The 20,911-nt window shown below is 48.5% G+C and overlaps 1 protein-coding gene across 10 annotated transcripts in view; it reads right to left on the bottom strand.

The window, feature by feature from the left end:
* Window positions 1-20,911, bottom strand: part of PARP16 (poly(ADP-ribose) polymerase family member 16) — a 58,182-nt gene that overhangs the window by 22,197 nt on the left and 15,074 nt on the right. Inside the window, exons 1-5 of one of the 10 annotated variants that reach the window (XM_022579783.3) lie at window positions 18,230-18,424; window positions 17,713-17,991; window positions 6,656-6,793; window positions 4,170-4,376; window positions 1,237-1,408 (exon numbers count right to left, since the gene is read on the bottom strand). In XM_022579783.3, coding sequence (XP_022435491.1) covers window positions 1,237-1,408; window positions 4,170-4,376; window positions 6,656-6,793; window positions 17,713-17,886 — 691 coding nt within the window. In that variant the 5' untranslated portion in view covers window positions 17,887-17,991; window positions 18,230-18,424. Of the gene's footprint in view, window positions 1-1,236; window positions 1,409-4,169; window positions 4,377-6,655; window positions 6,794-17,712; window positions 18,441-20,911 lie in introns of those variants that run through there. The other 9 variants (XM_022579782.3, XM_089907103.1, XM_089907104.1 and 6 more) reach the window with 9 other exon arrangements.

Below are 20,911 nucleotides of genomic sequence, written 5' to 3'. Positions count from 1 at the left end.
CCGGGAGGAGGAAAAGGAATAGGAAACTAAAAGGGATACAAGAGGGAAAAAAAAAAAAAAAAAAAAACTGAGTTGGGAAAGCAGAGGGAAGAAGCAGATTGATGGCCGTAACAAAAAAATAATCTGGGACTAGAAATAAGGCTTGATCTGAAACAAACTTTTTAACAGCATTTTAAATTAACGGTTCTGGATTCGAGTTTCTTAGAACACTTATCTTCCACCTTTTGTACCAAGACTTGTTTCAAAAAACAAAACAAAACCTTTCCTTTTAGTAACATGAAAAAGCTTTACCAGAAAGAACCAAAACAAAAAAACCCACAAAAGGTCGAAGCTTCGTGACAGCAGACATTGCAAGGTTTTGTCCTAATGTTTAATGTCACGGTTTGCAGACTTCCTAAGAATTACAAAAGCGAATATTCGTGCTGTCTGGTTTGGGAGAGTGGCGTCAGACCTGGGCCCATTCCTCAGGATTCCAATTGTTTTACATTAGAGGCCAGGAACAGACGTTTTCTCAATTCTCCTTTTCTCAGTGGAACCAACAGGCCAGCTCTGGAGACTAGAATGACAGTTCTATGACTTCTGCCTTTGAGGGCAAAACAGCAGGGGGCACGGGGCAAAGATCTAAGGCACATATCAGGAGAGCAGACTGAGGTGGCCCAGTATTCATCCACTCCCTAGAGAGCCCAGGATTCACCCCCATGGCCTCAGGTGCCCCTCACATCCTCTGGGGGCCCCAGCACACAGCAGAGCAGCCTGGAGGAATAGCGTGTGGACGCAAGTCTTTAGCTTCAGTTTAGCAAATGTTTATTGAATGTCAAGTATGTACCAGACTCCCTGCTGACCCCAGGTGCCCAAGAGTGAATCAGGTCCAGTCTCTACCTTCAGTGAGACTGTGCTCTGGCCTCACACACTCATTTTCATCTTCTCCACCCCAAAGCTTTCCTTGAGCACTTGGACCCACCATGATTGCCCCTTCCTCTGAGCTGCCGCTGTGGACCTCATCAGCACCCTCAGCTGGCACTCCCTACCCACTGCCCTGTAGTCAGTGATACCTTTTCCACTGTGCGTTCAGTCCATAAGGAGACTGCTCACTGCCTGAAGGCAGGCCCTGTCCTACACTGTTAACCCAGCCCGTCCCTTGGCATGCAATGGGTGCTCCACCCAGCAGCTGGGCCAAAGGCAAAAGCCTGACACCCAGAGGCCTGCAGCACAGGTCTGGGCCAAGTGCTCACTCACCCTTCTTCTTTGTTTGGCACTTGACGTCTGGATGGTCGATGACCTCGCACACGGCCACACAGCTAAGGATGGGGCCCAGGAGGCTGCGCTGCCACCCATGGCCATGGGGGCTGTAAATGAGAGCCAGGCTCAAGTCACTGGTGAGGTAGGTCCCTTCCCCGAACAAGGATGTCTGAAATGGCAGAGATCAACAGAAAAGAAACAGGGCTGGGTGAATGCAGAGTTGGCACAGCAAGATGACACAGGTCTTTCTTCAACAGAGTTGTTAACACAAATCTTCAAGCCTCTTTTTTTTCCCCCAGCAAAAGGCATAAGATCAAATAATCCTATGACATCGTCACAGGGTTATTACGAAACACGTTGCTATCTGACGACAGTTTACCTGATTGTGGGTGTGGCTAACTAACCTGGCAAACTAGTAGTTCCAGTGCTTAAGGCTGAGTAAGAAAACCACAGGGATAAGAGTCAAACAGACCCAAGTTTGAATCCTGCCTATCCCTCTAACAAGCTAGCAAGTTATATAAACTCTCTGGGTCTCAGTTTCTACATCTGCAAAGCGGTGATAACACTGTCTCCTCAAGGATTCAATGAGATGATGCACATAGAGCACCGCACAGGACACCTGGCACAAGACAGGGGTGGGTATGCCGTCACAGGTTCTGATGTCGTAGGGTATCAGGCATTCCTGCTACATGAATGTGTTAAGCATGGCTATACTGACAGGCTTGCAGAAGCAAAGTCATGCCCTTATGTACAGGGAGGGGGTAACACCTGAGTGACTAAGGGAAGTAATCGGAGTCATTACTTGGAAAAGAAAAGCATCTCTCAGGCCAGAAACTGTAACCAAATGAGGCAGGCCTATATGAGGGGCAGGGTAAGTTTTGCTCTTTGTGTTGGTGTCGACCAAGAAAATGTCCAAAATTCTAGGAGGCAGGTCCCTGGTGGTGAGGCTAATTGGGTGTCCTCCACGAGGAAGCATGCCAGGTGAAAGAGAAGGATCTCAGGTGAAATACCTACAAGCTGAGGCTACAGCAGGCATAGCAAACACATCCTTTGCCCATGGTAGACATCAATAATCAACCGTGACACCGACATAAAAATATCAATCGTGGCACTCATTCATACTGACTCAGAATCCTTCTCAGCACAACATTCTAGGTAACTGCTACCAGTGGATGGAATTTGACATGAGCTGTAATCCAGATGCTATTCTTGGGCCACAGTGTCAGTACCTTAAGATGATGCATGGCCTCAAACAGCTCACTGAACGTCCTCTACTTGCTAACTGAGAAACATCCTAGTCAGTGGCACCAGGCTTCCACAACTCTAAGCCGATTAAGGGAAGCGTAGGGGAAATGAAACAAGCCTTTCCTTGGCCTTGTTACAGTGTCCCCATGTCTCAAAAGTTAACACAGGCCTTCTCCAAGGACACGGATGTCCTCTGATCTGACCCCACATCCACTTCTGCTTATGCCCGCCATGTATACACCATTCCCTAGACTCAAGAACCATGAGCAGGAGAGCACAACAGCAGGAAACTTGGGGTATCCCTATGAGAAAAACAATCTCAGAGCTTCAACTGGCAGGTAGGCTCCCTCAAGCAAGCCCCTCACTGAAAACCCAGACAGAGGAGCCAGAAGAGCATCCACTTCACCAAAGGACTATGATGAGATGCTTCTAAGCAGCAAACTCCCTCAGGCACTGAAGTGAAGGTTTGGTTACAAGACCGGGATCGGCAGGCAACTTCTCCAGGTGGGCTCTGGTGTGAAGCAGAGGCCCCCTGGATTCCAGTAGCCTGGCCATAATAATAAGCTGAGAGCCAGTTGCAAACAAGCCCAACATCCTCGCAAAACCCAACTGTGCTGATCAGCGGCAGCAGTGCTGGAAAAGTCTCTCCAGCCTCGGGGCTGCATCGGCCATGACTGAGCCCACAGCTCGCCGAGCCAGTCCCCCAGACAAGGCAGATGCTGGGACAACTGCGGAAAGGCTGCAGCCCTCCAGACACCCCCGAGTCGCTCTCCATCAGCCTCTAAAAGCAGCCACTGCTTCCTCGGTACTTAAGTACAGGAAGAGCCCTTTGCATACGTGAACTGTTTCCATCCTATCAGGGCACCAGCACATGGGTAATGGAATCCTATTTTACAGATGAGGACACCGGGGCTCCGAGAGGTTAAGTCAACTTCCCCAGGACTGCAGAGCTGCAAAGGTGGTCTTTCTGGCTCCTGTCTGTATTCTTCCTCCTTCGCCTCACTGAGGGACAAAATAAGTGCTGGCAAAGAAGGGGTGGTTGACACTCCTAACAAAGGAAGGAAAGGTGCTCAAGGAGGGAGCTCCTCTCCTGTTTCCCCAAGGGCTGACTCTGTTGGCAGGTCCCCTAGGCAGGTGCTTCTCAAACTTCAACATGCATATGAATCACCTGGGAGTTTGTTAAATTGTGATTTCTGATCAGGCAGTCTGGGGTGGGCCCGAGATTCCACATGTTCAACAAGCTCCCAGGTGATGTGGACGCCACTGGTCCAGGGATCATGCTGAGGAGTGAGGGCTGGCCACCCACTGGGATCGCCTGGTGACCTCTGAAAGCACACTCCTGCCCGGGCCCCACATTGGTCGGGGATGCGGCCAGGCACTGGGATTTTTAATAGCTCCCCAAGTGATTCTAAATGTGCAGCCAAGGCTGGGAACCATCTTTAAACCGATGCTTCTCAAACATTAATCAGTATAGGAGTCACCTGGAAATCCTGTTAAAATGCAGGTTCTGACTCAGAAGGTCAGGTGGGCCCAGGATTCTGCCTTTTCACAGGCTCCCAAGCAATGCTGCTGTTGCTGGTCTGCAGACCACACTTTGAGCGGCAAGGCCTTAGTGAGCCTACCCACCCTCACCCCTACCAGCCCTGACACACAGCTCCCCCCATGTCAGCAGCCTTGGGCCCCACCTTGTTCAGGTGGCAGTGCAGGCCATTGTGGATGATGGAATGGAAGTTTTCTAGGCGGCTCCCATGGAAGGCGTAGATTAGGTCTCGTTCTCCTTTGGTCTCATAAAATTTGGCGTTGGCTGGGTCGGAGTACTCAATTTCAAACAGGAAGTCCGGCACGGGGACAGGCGTGTGAGGGGCACCAGTCAGCTTTTGGATCTTTTCAAACTTGAAAACATGCAAGAGGTTGAAGTTTTATTTGGGAAGTTGGTTAAATGTGCTGCCAGAATGGGCTCCTAAAGCCTTGGGCTTAACGCCTATGGGCTCTGCTCATGAGAAGAACTGGCTTCACAGGAATAAAAACATCAGTTTATAAACAAGCTCAGAGCTTACAGCTCAAGGCTGCTTTCCTCTAACAATATTTTTCCCTGAGAAGCATGAATTGCTCCTTCTAACTAAAGATAACTTCAAATTTTCATTACACTTTCACATCTATTTCCTGCATTCCATCTTGACAATAATCTTAGGAGGTGGAAAGATGTGATGATGAATTACAGAAATGGCCACAAAACTTTTTCCTCCCATCCCTGTCCACTCACCCCTCTGCAATGCGACTTTGCAGGTGGAATTCCACCAAGATTTCATCAGGAGATGGAATCTACTTCTCCACCCCTTAAATTTGGGCTTGGCCATGTCACTTCCCTTGGTAAACATATGGCAAACAGAGACTTGAAAAGAGCTTGCCCTTCCTTGTCTGCTGCTGGGAACCCTTCACAAGCCCTGCTGACCTTCTACAGGATGACAGCCTCGTAGAGGAAGGCCCCAACCACAGCAGCCATCCCCGCTGAAGCCCCCCACACACAAGTGAGGCTACCCTGGATCAGCCCCAGGCGAGCCGGCCCCACTAATAAGAACCACCCAGCCAACCCACAGAATCACGAGAAGCAATCAGTGTTGTTTTAAGCCAGTAGATTTGGGGGATGGTTTGTTACGCAATGAAAGTTAACTGATACAGAAGGGTAAGCTCCTTCCTAAAGGGTAATAATCCTCTTCAGGGCAGAGACCACACCATTTCCAAGATTTCCAAACAGTACATCACAGACCAAAGCCAGTCTGTGTTAAAGTTTTCTCTGGGTTGTGATTACATGACAAAAATAAGGGCAATTTAACAGATATATTTCCATTGATGTAAGGTTGCCATGATCCCTTCTTTGGAAGAACTGTCCTTTATTCTGAAGTCAGGGCCATCCTTTTCTTTTGTATTAAAATATCCTTTTATAAAATGATACATGGTAGACAATATCCTTACTTGGGCACAATAAAAAGTTGATAATCCTGGGTCCCAACACTCCATATTTTAATGGAACTTAGCAGATGGGATTGGGATTTGAACCCAGAGCCTGAGGATTTCCACTACTATAATCAAAAATCAAGGAACAGCTGCCTTATCTACTTTACAAATAGCTCCCAACTCCAGTAGGCGCTTGATGCCCTTATGAGGAATGAGTAAATGAATGAATAAATCTAAATTTAACACATGACAAAAGTGAAACCCAGAGATCATCTAGGAGTTAGCAGCCCAGCCCGACCTGAATACAGGTCTCCTGACTCCCACTCCAGGGCTGTTTATGTTATCTTACCATCCAACATGGATGGAGGATGTCCCTAGACACCAGAAACGAGATGCCAAATTCTATGCCACTTAAGGAGGATTTCTGTCTTTAGCAGGAACTTATAAAACTGAATGCTCTTAAATTAAAACTGATTAAGTGAGGAATAGTACAAACTCCTGCTGCCGCTTACAGGAAAGAACACCTGATCAGGGATGTGCCTGCCCTACACCCTGATCCTTGTCATCCCAGCCCGTCCCCGTGAGATCGCAGCCAAGCAAGGGAAGCCAAATTATGGAATATCTGGCCTGTGCCAGAGACTGTACTGCGGGTGAGACACATTCTATTATAGCTCCCTTCTGAGGTAACTATTAATATTCTCAATTTACAAATGGGGAAAAGAAGACTCAATAATAGATGGGAGTGGGATTTGAACCCAGAGCCTGAGGATTTCCACCACTTCGGGTTCTGCCTCTTTGCTTCCTGACAGCTGGAATGTTTGGTCCACCCTTGTCAGAAGTACCTGGGGTGCTTGTGATACCCAACTTTTACTGAGCCCCTAGCATGTGCCCTTAGGCATTGTTCTAAGTGAGAAAATTCATTTAATTCTCACAGCCAGTTCCCTGATGGAAGTATACTATTATTATCCCCATTTTACAGATGAGGAAACTGAGGTATTGAAATGCACCCAGTAACCTGCTCAAGGTCCCGCTGGTAAGAGGGAGAACACAGCTTCGTACTGCCAGTGTACAAGTTCCTGGGCCCCACTCTAGACACAGAATCAGAATTTCTGGGGACACAAGGTCCAGGAATCTGCATTTTCAATAAGCTTCCCAGGTCATGCTGGTGCACAAAGAGGTCCCAGAGCCCTCCAGGCCCTATAGACCAAAGTCTCACCTCTGACTTTCCTGCACTGTGGATTGTCAGGACCTTTGAGGATAAAATCCAGCTCACCAGGTCCCAGGCCCATGTGTCTTTGTCTCCTGAGGACTGGAGAAGTTCTTTCAGGTTGGGTAACTTAGTGGCATCTGCAAGCTGAAGTGAGGAAAACCTCCGTTAGCAAGGATCCTGGACAAAATGATAGTAACCCCAGGTGCCCTCTAGTGGTACGGCAGGCGACCTGCACTTCTTTCAGGTTCCAAGGAATTTCTTCAGAGGGAAATGCAACAGGTCTACAATCCCTTTCCAAATACTGTCCAACTCCAAATGTTCTGAACACTGGAAGGTTATCTGTAACTCAACTGGTACAAAACCTAACCTGAGCTGATGTGAGGTTCGTTTAATCTTAATTATCCCACTTTGTGTTACTACTGATGAGATATATTTTGCTGCAGGACTATTAATACCTGATTATGGGATGCACCCCACTGGAGGTGTTACCAAATACATGGTATATACACATGTGGGTAAAGGGTTACAAAGCCTTCTCCCTTCAGCATGAGTTAATTTCCTGTTAACCTGTTCCCCTGGAGACCAGACAAAGGTAATATAGCAACTACATACAGAACCAGGCAACGCTGCTTTTGGTAAAGATGACTCAGAACAGTAACTGCATCTGGACTGGAGGAAACTGAGTGGGGAATCCATGGTTTTGGGTTTCCCTGAGTGTGGTGACTTTTTGTGAGGACACTGGCAGCTATGTCTATGCTGTTCTTACTAGAGGGACCAGCCTCCATGGAACATGGGGCTTCATTAGACCAGTGCAGTTCCTGCAGCCACCCAACATGAATCTCATCTCCTTACACCCGAACTGTCCCTCTCGGGGGCAAGACTAGCTCCTGGACCTCTATGTGGACTATAGCAAGGACTTCTGCAGAAATGGAATGCCCTCCTGTGAGCTGTGATCCATCCCAGAGCCTTCTGATTTAGGCTGGTACCCGGTGTGGCCTGTAACAGGTGTCTTGAGGTGGACAATACTGCCTTTGTAAAATCAGGCAGAATCAATTCCGAAACAGATCTGGTGCCAGGATTTCTGATAAGGGACTGTGGACCTGGACTAGCAGAGAGCTACAAGGTATCTGTAGCTTTTGCTCAGAAATTAAAACTGACTAGAAGCCAGATCTCTCCAGCATGGCATTTAAAACACCACTGCAGACTGGTGCCATCTGTGAACATACCTCCTCCAAGCTTTGCTCACTCAGTCCCCTGGAGCACCCCTTCCCCACCTCTACCAACCCAGGTATCCCCTCTCCTCCAAAACCCTAAAGCACTCAGCCCCAATACTCTCTCCCCAGAATGGCCAGGACTCGCGGAGACCAAGGACTGTCTTGTGTTTTTCTAGTTCTCCTGTTTCCTGGATGTAGAGAAAAGAGCAGACATATCTCAGATTGAATCCCTGCTCCTTAGGCAAAGCACTAGACCTGGCTGAGCCTCAGTCTCTCTAACATAGGAACCCCACTATCGCCATGTGGATTGTCAGGAAGATTAAAGAAGGTAACACAATCTCAGGGTCTGGTCTATACAGTGTATGTCCATTTCTGTTCTTTGTATTTCTCCCCGGACAACACATACCTTTCCTAGGGATGTAGTTGGTACTTCATGAATACCAGTAGCTTTTTCCCCCGTTTCTAGATAGTTCACTGTTGCCAACCTTGGGGGGTTTATTTCTTAACCCTGTAGTTGAAAATCAGAAACCTTTCAGGGCTGCTTTATTCCTGTCTCTATTTCCAAAGATTCAATCAATAGCCTCAGGCTTCTGAAAAAACTATCTCTACATGCCTTGCAGGCCATCATTGAGGATCCAATTTAAAGACATGGGGCTTCCCTGGTGGCGCAGTGGCTGAGAGTCCGCCTGCCGATGCAAGAGATACGGGTTCGTGCCCCGGTCAGGGAAGATCCCACATGCCGCAGAGCGGCTGGGCCCGTGAGCCACGGCCACTGAGCCTACGCGTCCGGAGCCTGTGCTCCGCAACGGGAGAGGCCACAACAGTGAGAGGCCCATGTACCGGAAAACAACAACAACAACAACAACAAAAAACAAAGACACGGATGTGAAAAATGGGCAGAAGAACGAAACAGACATTTCTCCAAAGAAGATATACAGACAGCCAACAAACACATGAAAGAATGCTCAACACCACTAATCATTAGAGAAATGCAAATCAAAACTACAATGAGGTATCACCTCACACCAGTCAGAATAGCCATCATCAAAAAATCTACAAACAATAAATGCTGGAAAGGGTGTGGAGAAAAGGGAACCCTCCTGCACTGTTGGTGGGAATATAAATTGATACAGCCACTATGGAGAACAGTATGGAGGTTCCTTAAAAAACTAAAAATAGAACTACCATACGACCCAGCAATCCCACTACTGGGCATAAACCCTGAGAAAACCATAATTCAAAAAGAGTCATGTACCAAAATGTTCATTGCAGCTCTATTTACAATAGCCAGGACATGGAAGCAACCTAAGTGTCCATGGACAGACAAATGGATAAAGAAGATGTGGCACATATATACAATGGAATATTACTCAGCCATAAAAAGAAATGAAATTGAGTTATTTGTAGTGAGGTGGATGGACCTAGAGTCTGTCATACAGAGTGAAGTAAGTCAGAAAGAGAAGAACAAATACCGTATGCTAACACATATATATGGAATCTTAAAAAAAAAAAAATGGTTCTGAAGAACCTAGGGGCAGGACAGCAATAAAGACGCGGACATAGAGAATGGACTTGAGGATAAGGGAAGGAGGAAGGGTAAGCTGGGACGAAGTGAGAGACTGGCATGGACATATATACACTAGCAAATGTAAAATAGCTATCTAGTGGGCAGCAGCTGCATGGCACAGGGAGATCAGCTCGGTGCTTTGTGACCACCTAGAGGGGTGGGATAGGGAGGGTGGGAGGGAGACGCAAGAGGGAGGAGATATGGGGATATATGCATATATATACCTGATTCACTTTGTTATAAAGCAGAAACTAACACACTACTGTAAAGCAATTATACTCCAATAAAGATGTTATAAATAAATAAATAAATAAAAACATGGATGTGTAGATGCTCCACAAGTGTTGATCCTACACAGCAGGGAGGCAGAAAGGTAAATAATTATGACTTAAAACTATTCACTGACTGTCATAACAAAGACGGATACAAACTACAAAAGGGGCCAGGCGGGACTCCTGTTGGGTAGGCTCTTTGAGAAAAGGGAGTGGTCAGGCAAGTCTTCAAAGGGGAGGTGCTGTGTGATCGGGCTGGACAGGCAAAGGCACAGAAGCACGGAAGTGCAGCATGTAGTCAGGGATGTGGATGGCAACGAGGGAGGTTAACTGTGCGAGCTCTCCTTCTGGGCGGCCCAGGTCCAAACCTGGGCTCTTACACCCCTTACTAGCTGTGTGACCTGGGTGAGTTAACCTGTGTCTCAGTTTCCTCAAACATATAATTGGGACAATGTGAGCCACTTCACAGGATGCCAGTGAAGGTTAACCAAGTTAAACTAGTGCAGCGCTTAGAGCAACAGGAAGGTATTAAGTTAGTGGGACTGCCATGATTGTTATCATTAACTGCAAATAGTTCAGTATGCCTGGAGCCTAGAGTATGGGGGAGGGGTCGCCAGGAGGAACAGGAGTGAGGTGACTTGAGATCAGCCAGTGAAGGGCCTTGTATCCCCCTTGGGGACTCTGGCCTTTGTTCTGTAGGCAACATGGAGCCACTGAGGGTACCTGAAGATGCATTCCGAATGACATACCCTCAGGGACACCTCGGCCTCCCCTGTCCCTCTTCTCTACTCCTGGTCCACATCTGTTACGCCAGAGCCAGAGCAGTCTTCTGTCCCATTGGGATTACCATTGCCATCACTGCTCTCCAATCCCACCTGTGAGCCGCAGCCTTTGCCAACAGTCCAGACCAAGGCACAGGGGGCCTCACAAAAGGACCGTCAGTTAACCCAGGGCCCTTTCAGGGGTTCAGTCTGTGGAAATGGGAGAGAACTCTCCCAACTCTGAGCTGGGCCCAGGCCTCTTCCAGGGCTCAGGCCCTCAGACACACTGCTGCCTGCCCACTGCTGCCTGTGTGTCCTGCAGGGCTGCCCTCGTCGTCCCCACTCTTAACCCCTCAGCTGACCTCCCTAATGTCCTGTTTCACTTTTCAAGCTACTCTGAAAAATCAATCTGCTACAAAAAGTTAACAGGATTCTTCCTCTTGTGACCAAACCTGACTGTATTTGAGCAGGGCTTTCTGAGGACCAGGTAGAGACTGTATTTTATCTGGCAGCCAGCGTGTAGTCAGGGACGTGGATGGCAACGAGGGAGGTTAACTGTACGAGCTCTCCTCCCAGGCAGCCAGATAACATACAATCTGCTCAGTTAAATTTGAATTTCAGATAAACAACAATATTTTTTTTAATATAATATAACCCATGCAATATTTGGGGCATACCTGTGCTAAAAAAATTATTTGTTGCTTCTCTGAAGTTCAAATTTGTATTTCGGTCTATATTTTTTAATCTGCTAAAACCAGCAACCCTCCCCTTAACAAGGCCCTTCAGAATCTGGGCTGGCCTCTGCCTAAGAGAACCTTCTGCCACAGACTTCCCACCTGCTCCCCCCATGTTGTTCCTCAGCTGCCCTATGTCTCTCCTCCCCTGTGCTTCTGCAGCTGCCCAGCATGACATTCAGTCTTCAAAGCCAGCCTAGAGTCACCTGCCCTGTCCCTGACCCCCCATGACCTCTGTGCTCCCCTTGTGCTCAGTGCAGAATCCCAGGTTGGTCCTTGACTCTCTGGGACCATCTCAAATCCGCTTAAGGCAAACGCTTCCTGAGGGCCAACCACATCTTACGTATCCTGGAGTCTCAGAGGCCAGCCTGCAACCTGACATGAAGTTCAGAATGAGACAGTAATAGCTACGATTTGTTGAGGCCTTATCACGTGCCAGGCACTGGGCTAAATGCTGTGCATGTCTCGTCTCATTTTATCCTCACAACAGCCCAGCTTAAAGATGATCATCAGAGACATGCAAATCAAAACCACAATGAGGTATCACCTCACACGTGTCAGAATGGCCATCTACCTACCTACCCACCTACCACTCCTCGGTATATATCTGAAGAAAAAGAAAACACTAATTTGAGAAGACACAGGCGCCCCAACGTTCATAGCAGCTCTATTTATAATAGCCAAGATATGGAAGCAACCTAACTGTCCATCAGCAGATGAATGGATAAATAAGATAGGTGTTTGTGTGTGTGTGTACACACACACACACACGCACACACGCACACTATGGAATACTACTCAGCCATAAGAAAGAATGAAAATTTGCCATTTGCAACAACATGGATGGACTTGGAGGGTATTATGCTAAGTGCAATAAGTCCAACAGAGAAAGACAAATGATATCACTTATATGTGGAATCTAAAAAATAAAACTAGTGAATATAACAAAACAGCAACAGACTCACAGATATAAAGAACTAGTGGTTATCAGTGGGAAGAAGGAAGGGGGGAGGGGCAGGAGAGAGGTACAGGATTAGGAGGTACAAACTACTATGTACAAACTAGACAAGCTACAAGGATATGTTGTACAGTGCAGGGAATATAGCCAATATTTTATAATAATTATAAATGGAGTATAACCTTTAAAAATTGTGAATCACTGTTATATACCTGAAACCTATATAATACTGTAAATCAACTAAACCTCAATAAAAGAATTTTTTAAAATTTTAAAACATAAATACATACATACAAGTGAGGAAACTGAGGCTTAGAAAGGTTAAGTACCTTGCCTAGGGTCACACAGCTATTCATTGGCAAGGAAGAGACATGAAGCCAGGTGGCCTGACTCCAGAGTCCATTCTCTGTGATGCTCTCCGACCAAATCAATGGAGAAATTTAGTAATAGACTGAATATTTTAGCCCAAAAGAGTCAATCCAAGTAGGACTTTAAGAGGCTACTTGGGAAGCTTTAGGTATGTTACCTGAATAACACAACCAAGACTGCTACTGGGTATGCTTAAGCCCTGTCAAAGGTAGAGAGAAAGATGTATGTCACGTGTAGTATGGGGCAGGGGCAGAAGATAGAAAACCCTCCATCTAGACAAGAGTTATGAACCACAGTTGGTGACAGTGGAAGGCATTTATCAACAACTGGCTTGAGGAGAAAGTGTGCAGGAGGAAGGTAGGCATTTCTGGGGGCTGGGGAGCAGGCAAAGGGAAAGGTTTTCAAAGCAAGGAGGATGGGAGTGGGGCCTGGAGTGAGGGGGAGGAATCTGAGAGAGAGCATTCCCAGTGGGAAAGAACATGGTGAGGAGGCAGAGAAGGAAACAGTGCCTGTCCCAAAAGGTGGTCAGGGCTCAAATGTCCCTAGGGCCAGAGAGGTGATGAAAATGAGTAAGGGGTTATCCAGGAAAGAATAGTAAGGACTGTGTTGAACTGGAGACCCCTGGCCTAGCAAAGGGACCAGCCACCAACCCCCCCAGCTCCAGCTGTTTTCTGCCCAAGGGCGACCTCTACCCAGGCTATGGAGCCTCAGATTTTTTTTCTTTTTAAAAGAAATCAGTAAGCTGCTTTTTTTTTTTTTTTTTTTTTTTTGGCCACACCTGAAAGCTTGCAGGATCTTAGTTCCCTGATGGACCAGGGATGGAACCCATGCCCCCTGCAGAGGAAGGGTGCAGTTCTAACCACTGTACACCAGGGAACTCCCCCACACACACTTTTTTTTTTAATTTCCGAATTTCTAAAAGACCAGAGGACAAACAAAATCTGTCATCCCACAGGCCACATTTTCACAGCCTCTGCTCTGAGGAATAAGGAAGGATTCAGTTGGAGAAGTGGCTGAGGGAGCCTGGGCCAGTCCTGAATGTTGGGCAGTGCTGGGCAGTCACAGGGGTTTGAGAAAGGAAGTCTCAGGAAAGAGGTGGTCTGGGTGACTGAGAAGCCAAGGACAGGGAACCAGCAGGGGGTGAGCAGAGGAGAGAGAGGACCAGTGACCTTAGAAGGAGACAATTCAATCTCTTTGCTTTGAGTCAGGAGGCGGCAGGACAGCCCAGTGGACACTTTGCAACCATGCAGATCACAATCTCCTGGGGAGGCAGCCCAAGAATTTGTGTTTACAGAAGTTGCCACAAGTGATTATTACTACCAGGAAAAGGTGGGGATACTCAGGTTTAGGTGTTAAGCAATGTTGTCCTAGAAGGGCTGGCAGCAGGAAAGAACATCTGAAAAAAATCCTTGTCTAGGAAGATGCCAAAGGCCATAGTTACTAGTTGTGGTTGGAGGTGCTGGAAGGAAATGAACCAAAGGTATAGCCAAGGTCACCAGCCTCGGGGACCTGACAAACAGAGTGACACCTGGAAGTGGGGTGGGCAGGATGGGTGGAGGTGGTGGGCCACTGAGATGAAGGTGGGAAAGATGGACTGCACAGTTACATACAGGTACACCTTGCTTTGCATAAACCTAAGGTATGAAAACCCAGATTTACTAAAACAGATTGGGGGTGAAAGTCTACAAGAGTCCGCTTCATAAAAAGAGTCATCAGGGGGCTTCCCTGGTGGCGCAGTGGTTGAGAATCTGCCTGCTAATGCAGGGGACACAGGTTCGAGCCCTGGTCTGGGAGGATCCCACATGCCATGGAGCAACTAGGCCCGTGCACCACAACTACTGAGCCTGCGCGTCTGGAGCCTGTGCTCCGCAACAAGAGAGGCCGCGATAGTCAGAGGCCCGCGCACCGCGATGAAGAGTGGCCCCAGCTTGCCACAACTAGAGAAAGCCCTCGCACAGAAACGAAGACCTAACACAGCAAAAATAAATAAATAAATTACTAAATTCCTACCCCCATCTCCTTTAAAAAAAAAAAAAGAGTCATCAGGGGAACCCTTTAAAGGGGTGGTTCTCTACCCTGACTACACACCGGCATCACCTGGAGCTGGAGGAGGTCTGCCACCAGCACATATACTGATTAGGCTGATGGTGACAGAAATGATAATAGAACCTACATCGCTGGGTTGTTAGGAAGGTTAAACAAGTTACACATAGTTCTCCTGAGAACAGAAATAAAAAGGTAATCTAAGAGGGACTTCCCTGGTGGCACAGTGGTTAAGAATACTGCCAATGCAGGGGACACGAGTTCCAGCCCTGGTCCGGGAAGATCCCACATGCCGCGGAGCAACTAAGCCCGCGCACCACAACTACTGAGCCTGTGCTCTAGAGCCCGCGAGCCACAACTATTGAGCCCATGTGCCACAACTACTGAAGCCTGCACACCTAGAGCCCGTGCTCCGCAACAAGAGAAGCCACCGCAATGCAAAGCCCGCGCGCCGCAACGAAGAGTAGCCACCGCTCACCACAACTAAAAATAAAGCCCGCGCGCAGCAATGAAGACCCAACACAGCCATAAATAAATAAATAAATAATAAATTTATTTTTTAAAAAAGTTAACCTTTGAGTCAGAGAGACACAGGTTAGATGCTAAGTTCTGGGCAGCTTTTCTTTAACTCATGTAACATGTGACAAAACGAAACCTAAAGCGTGTTTATCTAAGAATGTGCATGCCCCCAGAGGTCGCGCCGGGTCCTGCCTGGTAGGGGGGGCCTCGCCTCAGAAAGAGCTCCTGAAAGCCATGCCTAACAGAAAGCCAAGAATCTGCATGGCCTGGGCTAATTTCCCTAACACCAGTGCCCAATAAGGAATACAGCAACAGCGTGGGATGGTAAGAATCTGTCTGTGTTTCTCCAGTGGCCCCCAAGAGAAAGAGTGCATTGTCTAAAACTGTCCCCAAAGGGAGACCCACGTGCAGGACAGTCTGTCTCTACCGAGGAGGAGGCTATTTGGGGCTACCCATATTGCCAATGCTCTCCTAAGGAATTACAGGTATGGGAGGAAGGGTATGCCTCAAACCGAGGGGAGGGATATGGGACAAGGTGAGCTCTATCAGGGGAGCTTATACTTTATCACTTGCTTTTTTTCAAACAAGAATATAATCAAACATTACTTGTGTAATTAAAACGAAATTTTTAAAAGGCATGAATAAATCAAAGCAATTCCAAAGATCCCTTTGTATTTATCCCATATTCATCAAAGTAACCCGATTCTGTTCCAGCAGAAAGAGAACACACTGAGCATTCTAATCCATTTGGATGTTTCTTGGCAAAAACTAATAAAGCGCATTGTGAGGCATCATCTCTGGTGAGTTTGGTCCCTCTGACCCCCAATCTCTCCTCCTCCCTCTACTCCTCCTGAACAGATCTCTCTGTCACCCTGCCACCACAAGGGTCTTTCAGAAATGCATCCTGAATGTCACCAATGACCTCCCAGCCCAAGGATAAAGTCTACACATCTGGGCAGGACACGCCCAGTCCTGTTTGCTCTGGTTGGCCTCATCTCTTTCTGTTCCCCATGAAAGCCACACTAAAGTACAGACTTATCCTTCCTGGTGAGGTCCTGGCTTTCTGCCCATCCTGCTACTCCTCCTGGAATACCCCTTTCCTCCTCTCTGCTCCTTGAAATCCTCCATGTCCCTGGGGACTCAGCAGGGCATCATAACCACCCCTGGTTAGTGCTCCCTGATTCCAGCCTACTGCCAAGGCCTGGAGTCCTGCTCTGGGCTTCCATGTTGTATATATAGGGCTTACCCCATAGTATAGCTGAGCAGGCTGTTAACCTCTCCTTGAGTCTTTAATTCTGTATTCTCAGCACCTGGCCCACAACAGAAGCTCCATAAATATCCACTGACAAAACTGAAGAAAGTTTCATCCCCAACACTCTGATATCACAAACTCACAAAATTAAATTTCTGAATTTGCAGAACAAACCATGGGGGAAGTCAATCTGCTTGCCTCTTTCTCCAACCTCCCACTCCCTGTACCCGAAACCCCTGTGCACTGTGGTCAAGACCTGAGGTGCCCTCAACACATCCCCAGCCTAAGCTGCAATGGACCTGGTAGGGGACAGGAGGCTGGGCCTTTGTCCCTTGACCACCTGGGAGCAATAGCAAAGAGGATCACCCAATACTGACCACCTCATCGGAGATAATTTTAAACATCTGTTGATTCTAAACATGATCAACATTCTGTTAATGTGGTTCATAACATTAAGAGATTTTCTAATGTTGAACTAATTTCGTATTCCTGGGATAAACCCAACCTATTAATAAGGAATTATTCTTCTTATATATTGCTAGTTTCAGGATCCTTTTATAGAGGATTTCCATATTTATACTCTTGAGTGACATTGGCCTACAATTTTCTTTTCTTGTATCATTCTTATTAGATTTAGTATCAAGATTACACTACCTTATTTTTCAATACGCTGGAAGAATTGTGTAAAACTGGAATTACTTATTCCCTCAGTGATTGGTAGAACTCACCAATGAAACTGGGTAGGCCTGGAGTTTTCTCTGAGGGAAAATCTTTGACTACTAATTCAATGTCTTTAATGATTATAGGCTTTTGACTTTGTATTTCTTACAGAATCGATTTTGTCAAGTTATATTTTTCTAGGTAATTTCAAACATTTGGATTACAAAGATAACTAATATCTGGAACGCTGACCCTAAGGTGAACTCTGCAAGAAATTAAGTGCCTCCTGAATCATCAGAGAAATAACAGCTCACATGTGTACTGTACATATGTTATAATTTATAAAAGTACTGGCCATATATTACCTCATCTGAAGATGAGGTCCGGGTGGCTTTGGTGACTTATGGTGTCTCATTATTTGCAAAGGGATAGATAACTTCCTATTTAGCAGAACCAGTTGACTCAGATCAACACCCTAAGCCACACTAGGAAATGTTGTGGAGGCCTATGCAACTGTTGAATTCCTCAGTTCACCCCTGGGAGTCACTTGGGAGTGTGAAGGTTGTCGGGAGTGTTCTTAGCTCCTGGAAACAAACCTTCCCCACGGCCAGGCTAGGAATGTTAAGTCCGGGGGCTGGCACCATCACTAACAGGAGTTCCACAGACAACGTGCCCTGCGAAGCAGTGGACAGCACAGGGGAAAAGTACACTCACCAGGGCCTCAAAGTCCTTGCAGTCGTGGCGGGCATAGGATGCGGGGAAGGGCCGCAGTACAGAGTCGCGCTTGTAGCTCTGCAGGGCCGAGGCGAAGAAGCTGCAGCGGAGGTCGGCAGCCAGCACGTCACGGCCCGCCGCCTCCCTGACGGTCGCCCAGCTTGTGGGCTGCATCCCAGGTCGCGGCGTGTTGCCGGAGACGCGCCGGGCGAGGGCTAGGGCCGAGCCTGCGTTCAGCGAGGGGCTGGGTCCGGGGACAATGGGCCGGAGTCCCTAGGCCTGGGGTGAGTTACGCAGAGGGATGAGATGACAGGGGTGAGAACGTGCTGACGAGTGTCTTCTGCGGGGGCCGGGGCGCTCGCCGCCCAGGGGGACGGGCCAGGGAGGAGAGGGATCCGGCCGGGACCGCGCGCGGGTCAGCGGGGGGTTGGGCCTGGGGATAACGGAGCCTGACGGACGGGGGATCCCAGGCCTGGGGGACGGGCTATGACATGGGGTGAGACGACAAAGTACTGACTCGTGTCCTCTGAAGAGGCCTGGGGTGGGGGGGCACCCCCAGCGGGGGCCGCGGGCCGAGCCCTCTCCCCACGCCCGGCGAGGCTAAGGCGCTGCACGGGCCTTCCTGCCCCGCCTCCGACAGGCGCCGCCGAAGCCCCAGCGTTCGCCTGGCTGCCCTCGGCGCTGCCTGCGTTCCGTCAGCCGTGCACGTCCACTTGCCGCGCGCCGCGCGCCGCGCGCCGCCCGCCGGATGGACTCCCGCGCCCCATCGCGCGCCCAGGCCTACCTGACCTCCCAACCGCGGTTGCCGCTCCGCCCAGCCCAGCGAGGGCCCGCCCCTTTCCGCTCCCGCCTCCACCCGCTCCCCGGTGCAGGGTGTGTCCGCCCGACCGAGTGAATGTCCCCCAGTTGCCAGGTGTGCGGACCCGGCTGAGTCGCCCACGCTGCTGCGGGCCATCCTCACTGAAGCCCCGAGTAGAAAATGACCCAGGCCCCCTCTTGACCCACGCTTGGACTTGCCTTTGTCCCAGCCCCGCGGGCTCAGCCTGCTCGTCTCTCCTGGGGAATTGCTACTACCTACTGCCTCCCTCTTGAATCATTTCCCCCCAAGATGGGCCGTGCAGAAGGAGCCATTTAACACGCAGGGCAACTGAGTCTCAGACTGCTGGCATGATTGCCCAAGGTTGCACAGCCAGAAGGGGTAAATCTGGGATTCTGAAAACTAAAAGACCTTTCTTCTGCCTTTCAGCCTCCAGAATTCTCTGCATTGCTAAAGTCTCTGGCCTCTCACAAGACATGCCAAGATCCTCCTTTGGGGCCCTGCATGAAAGGGAGCCTGAGGAGACAAGTAATGGGGGAGGGCAGAGGGGAGATTGACCCAACTCTGCAGGAGAGAAGGGACAAGACTCCCATGCCCTCTGCCCATTAGAGAAAACCCCACATTTTGGCCTCATGGTCACATGGAAATCTAAGCACAGGTCATCACTAATTCCTACACCAAGAAGCCCCTCAGCACCCTACCCACACCTCCACATTCCAGCATCCTCTGAGGGAGGAACTTCTCCACATTCTGCATCCAGGCTGAGCAGGACCCTGAGCTCAGAGCACAGGTCCTTGCTGTTGGATTGTATGTATGACTTTGGGAGCAAGAGCGAGACCAGACCCCAGCCACCACAGGGCTTCCCAGGCCGGGGAATGAGTGCTGGCTGCTTCCAGGAGTCTGCATCAAACCTCTGGTTGCTGTGAGGCCTGTACTGCTCCAGAAGCACCAAAAAGTTCTGAGAGCCTTATGGCCTCAGAAAAGGCCCTTAGTGCCCCCAAAGTCCTGGGAGCCTCGTGGGACCCAGGAGTTCTAACACGGCTGCTGAAGCTCAGGTCCAGAAAGGCAGAGCCTGCAGCAGGAGGGCAGGTGACCTGGGAACCATCCCTCCTTCCTCCTCTTATTCACTGTGGGCCATTAGGCAAGGCTGATGCCAAAAGCTCAGCTTCTCTGTACACCAGGGCTGAATTGAATCTCGGAGACGGAGTTTTGGGTGAAGTGGAAAAGAATAGCTTTATTGGTTTCCCAGACAAAGGGGGCCACAACGGGCTAATGCCTTCAAAACCGTGCATCCCCCCACTTGGAGAAGATAGTGAGAAGTTTTATAGTAATTGTTCAAAGAGGGTGTGATCAGCTTGTGGACATTCTTCTGATGGGTTGGTGGTGAGGTAAGTAGGAGTGATCTCGGAGAGGCAGCAGTGAGTGGTGGCGTGAAGCAAGATATTAATTCCCTGCCCAGGAATTGAACCTGGGTAGCCTGGATAAAAACCAGGAATCCTAGCTACCACACCCCCTGGCTTTTGCCCCCAGTGAAAAATGCATTTCTCATGGAGGCAAAAACTGTAAAAACAGGTACAATGTTTATTATTAGAGACATAGCACAACAACAAGTGGGAGAGCACACAGAGAAACAGTTTGTTTAGTTAAGATAGAAGCAAGGCCGAAGAGGGGAAAGTGGCAGGGGTGGTGGGGTGGTGGTGGGATGAATTGGGAGATTGGGACTGACATGTATACACTAATATGTATAAAATAGATAACTAATAAGAACCTGCTGTATAAAAATAAATAAAATTAAAAAAAAAAAAAGAAGCAAGGCAGAGATGCACACCCAGAGAGTAAGGGTGTGGGCATCCTCCCTAATGAGGAGGAGTGCAGTAAAGAGGAGGTTAAGTCATTTATATAGGGCAGTTCTTCCAGGTCTTTGATTACCTTTGGCCAACTATCTGGTTTCTGTTTCCACACCTGACCTGCCCTAGGACCCTCCCCAACATGCGTGCGCAACTTTTTTCCAATATGGATTACAGCCCAGAGGCCTACGGGATGGCCTTAATATCACATGTTATGGGGTGGTGCCCCCTCCTTTTTGACCCCAAGGAGCCTTTCTGCGCATGTGCAATGTCTCCGTTCCCCAAGGATGGGAAATGTATGACCTCTTGATCTTTTAACAGGGTTTAGCCCCTCTCTGTCCCTGCCATAAAAGTGTCCAATGTCTGGTTATTTACCCTATTCCTGTTGCTGGTTTTTATATTGAGGTGCAGATCTCAAAATATAGATGGGAGTCCGGTCATAAATATGTACTCCTGGAGCCTGTTTGTCTCTTGCTTCAGGAAATGTAAACGGGCTGGTAATGAATGTCCGGCCTGCAGCTCATCTTCTTCTCAC

This window comes from Delphinapterus leucas, chromosome 2 (genome assembly GCF_059928025.1).
Source record: "Delphinapterus leucas isolate spDelLeu-1000000601 "Yukka" chromosome 2, BTC_Dleu_Yukka2, whole genome shotgun sequence".
Lineage (NCBI taxonomy): Eukaryota > Metazoa > Chordata > Mammalia > Artiodactyla > Monodontidae > Delphinapterus > Delphinapterus leucas.
The sequence above is the reverse complement of the archived record's forward strand: the minus strand, read 5'-3'. Positions and strand labels throughout refer to the sequence as shown.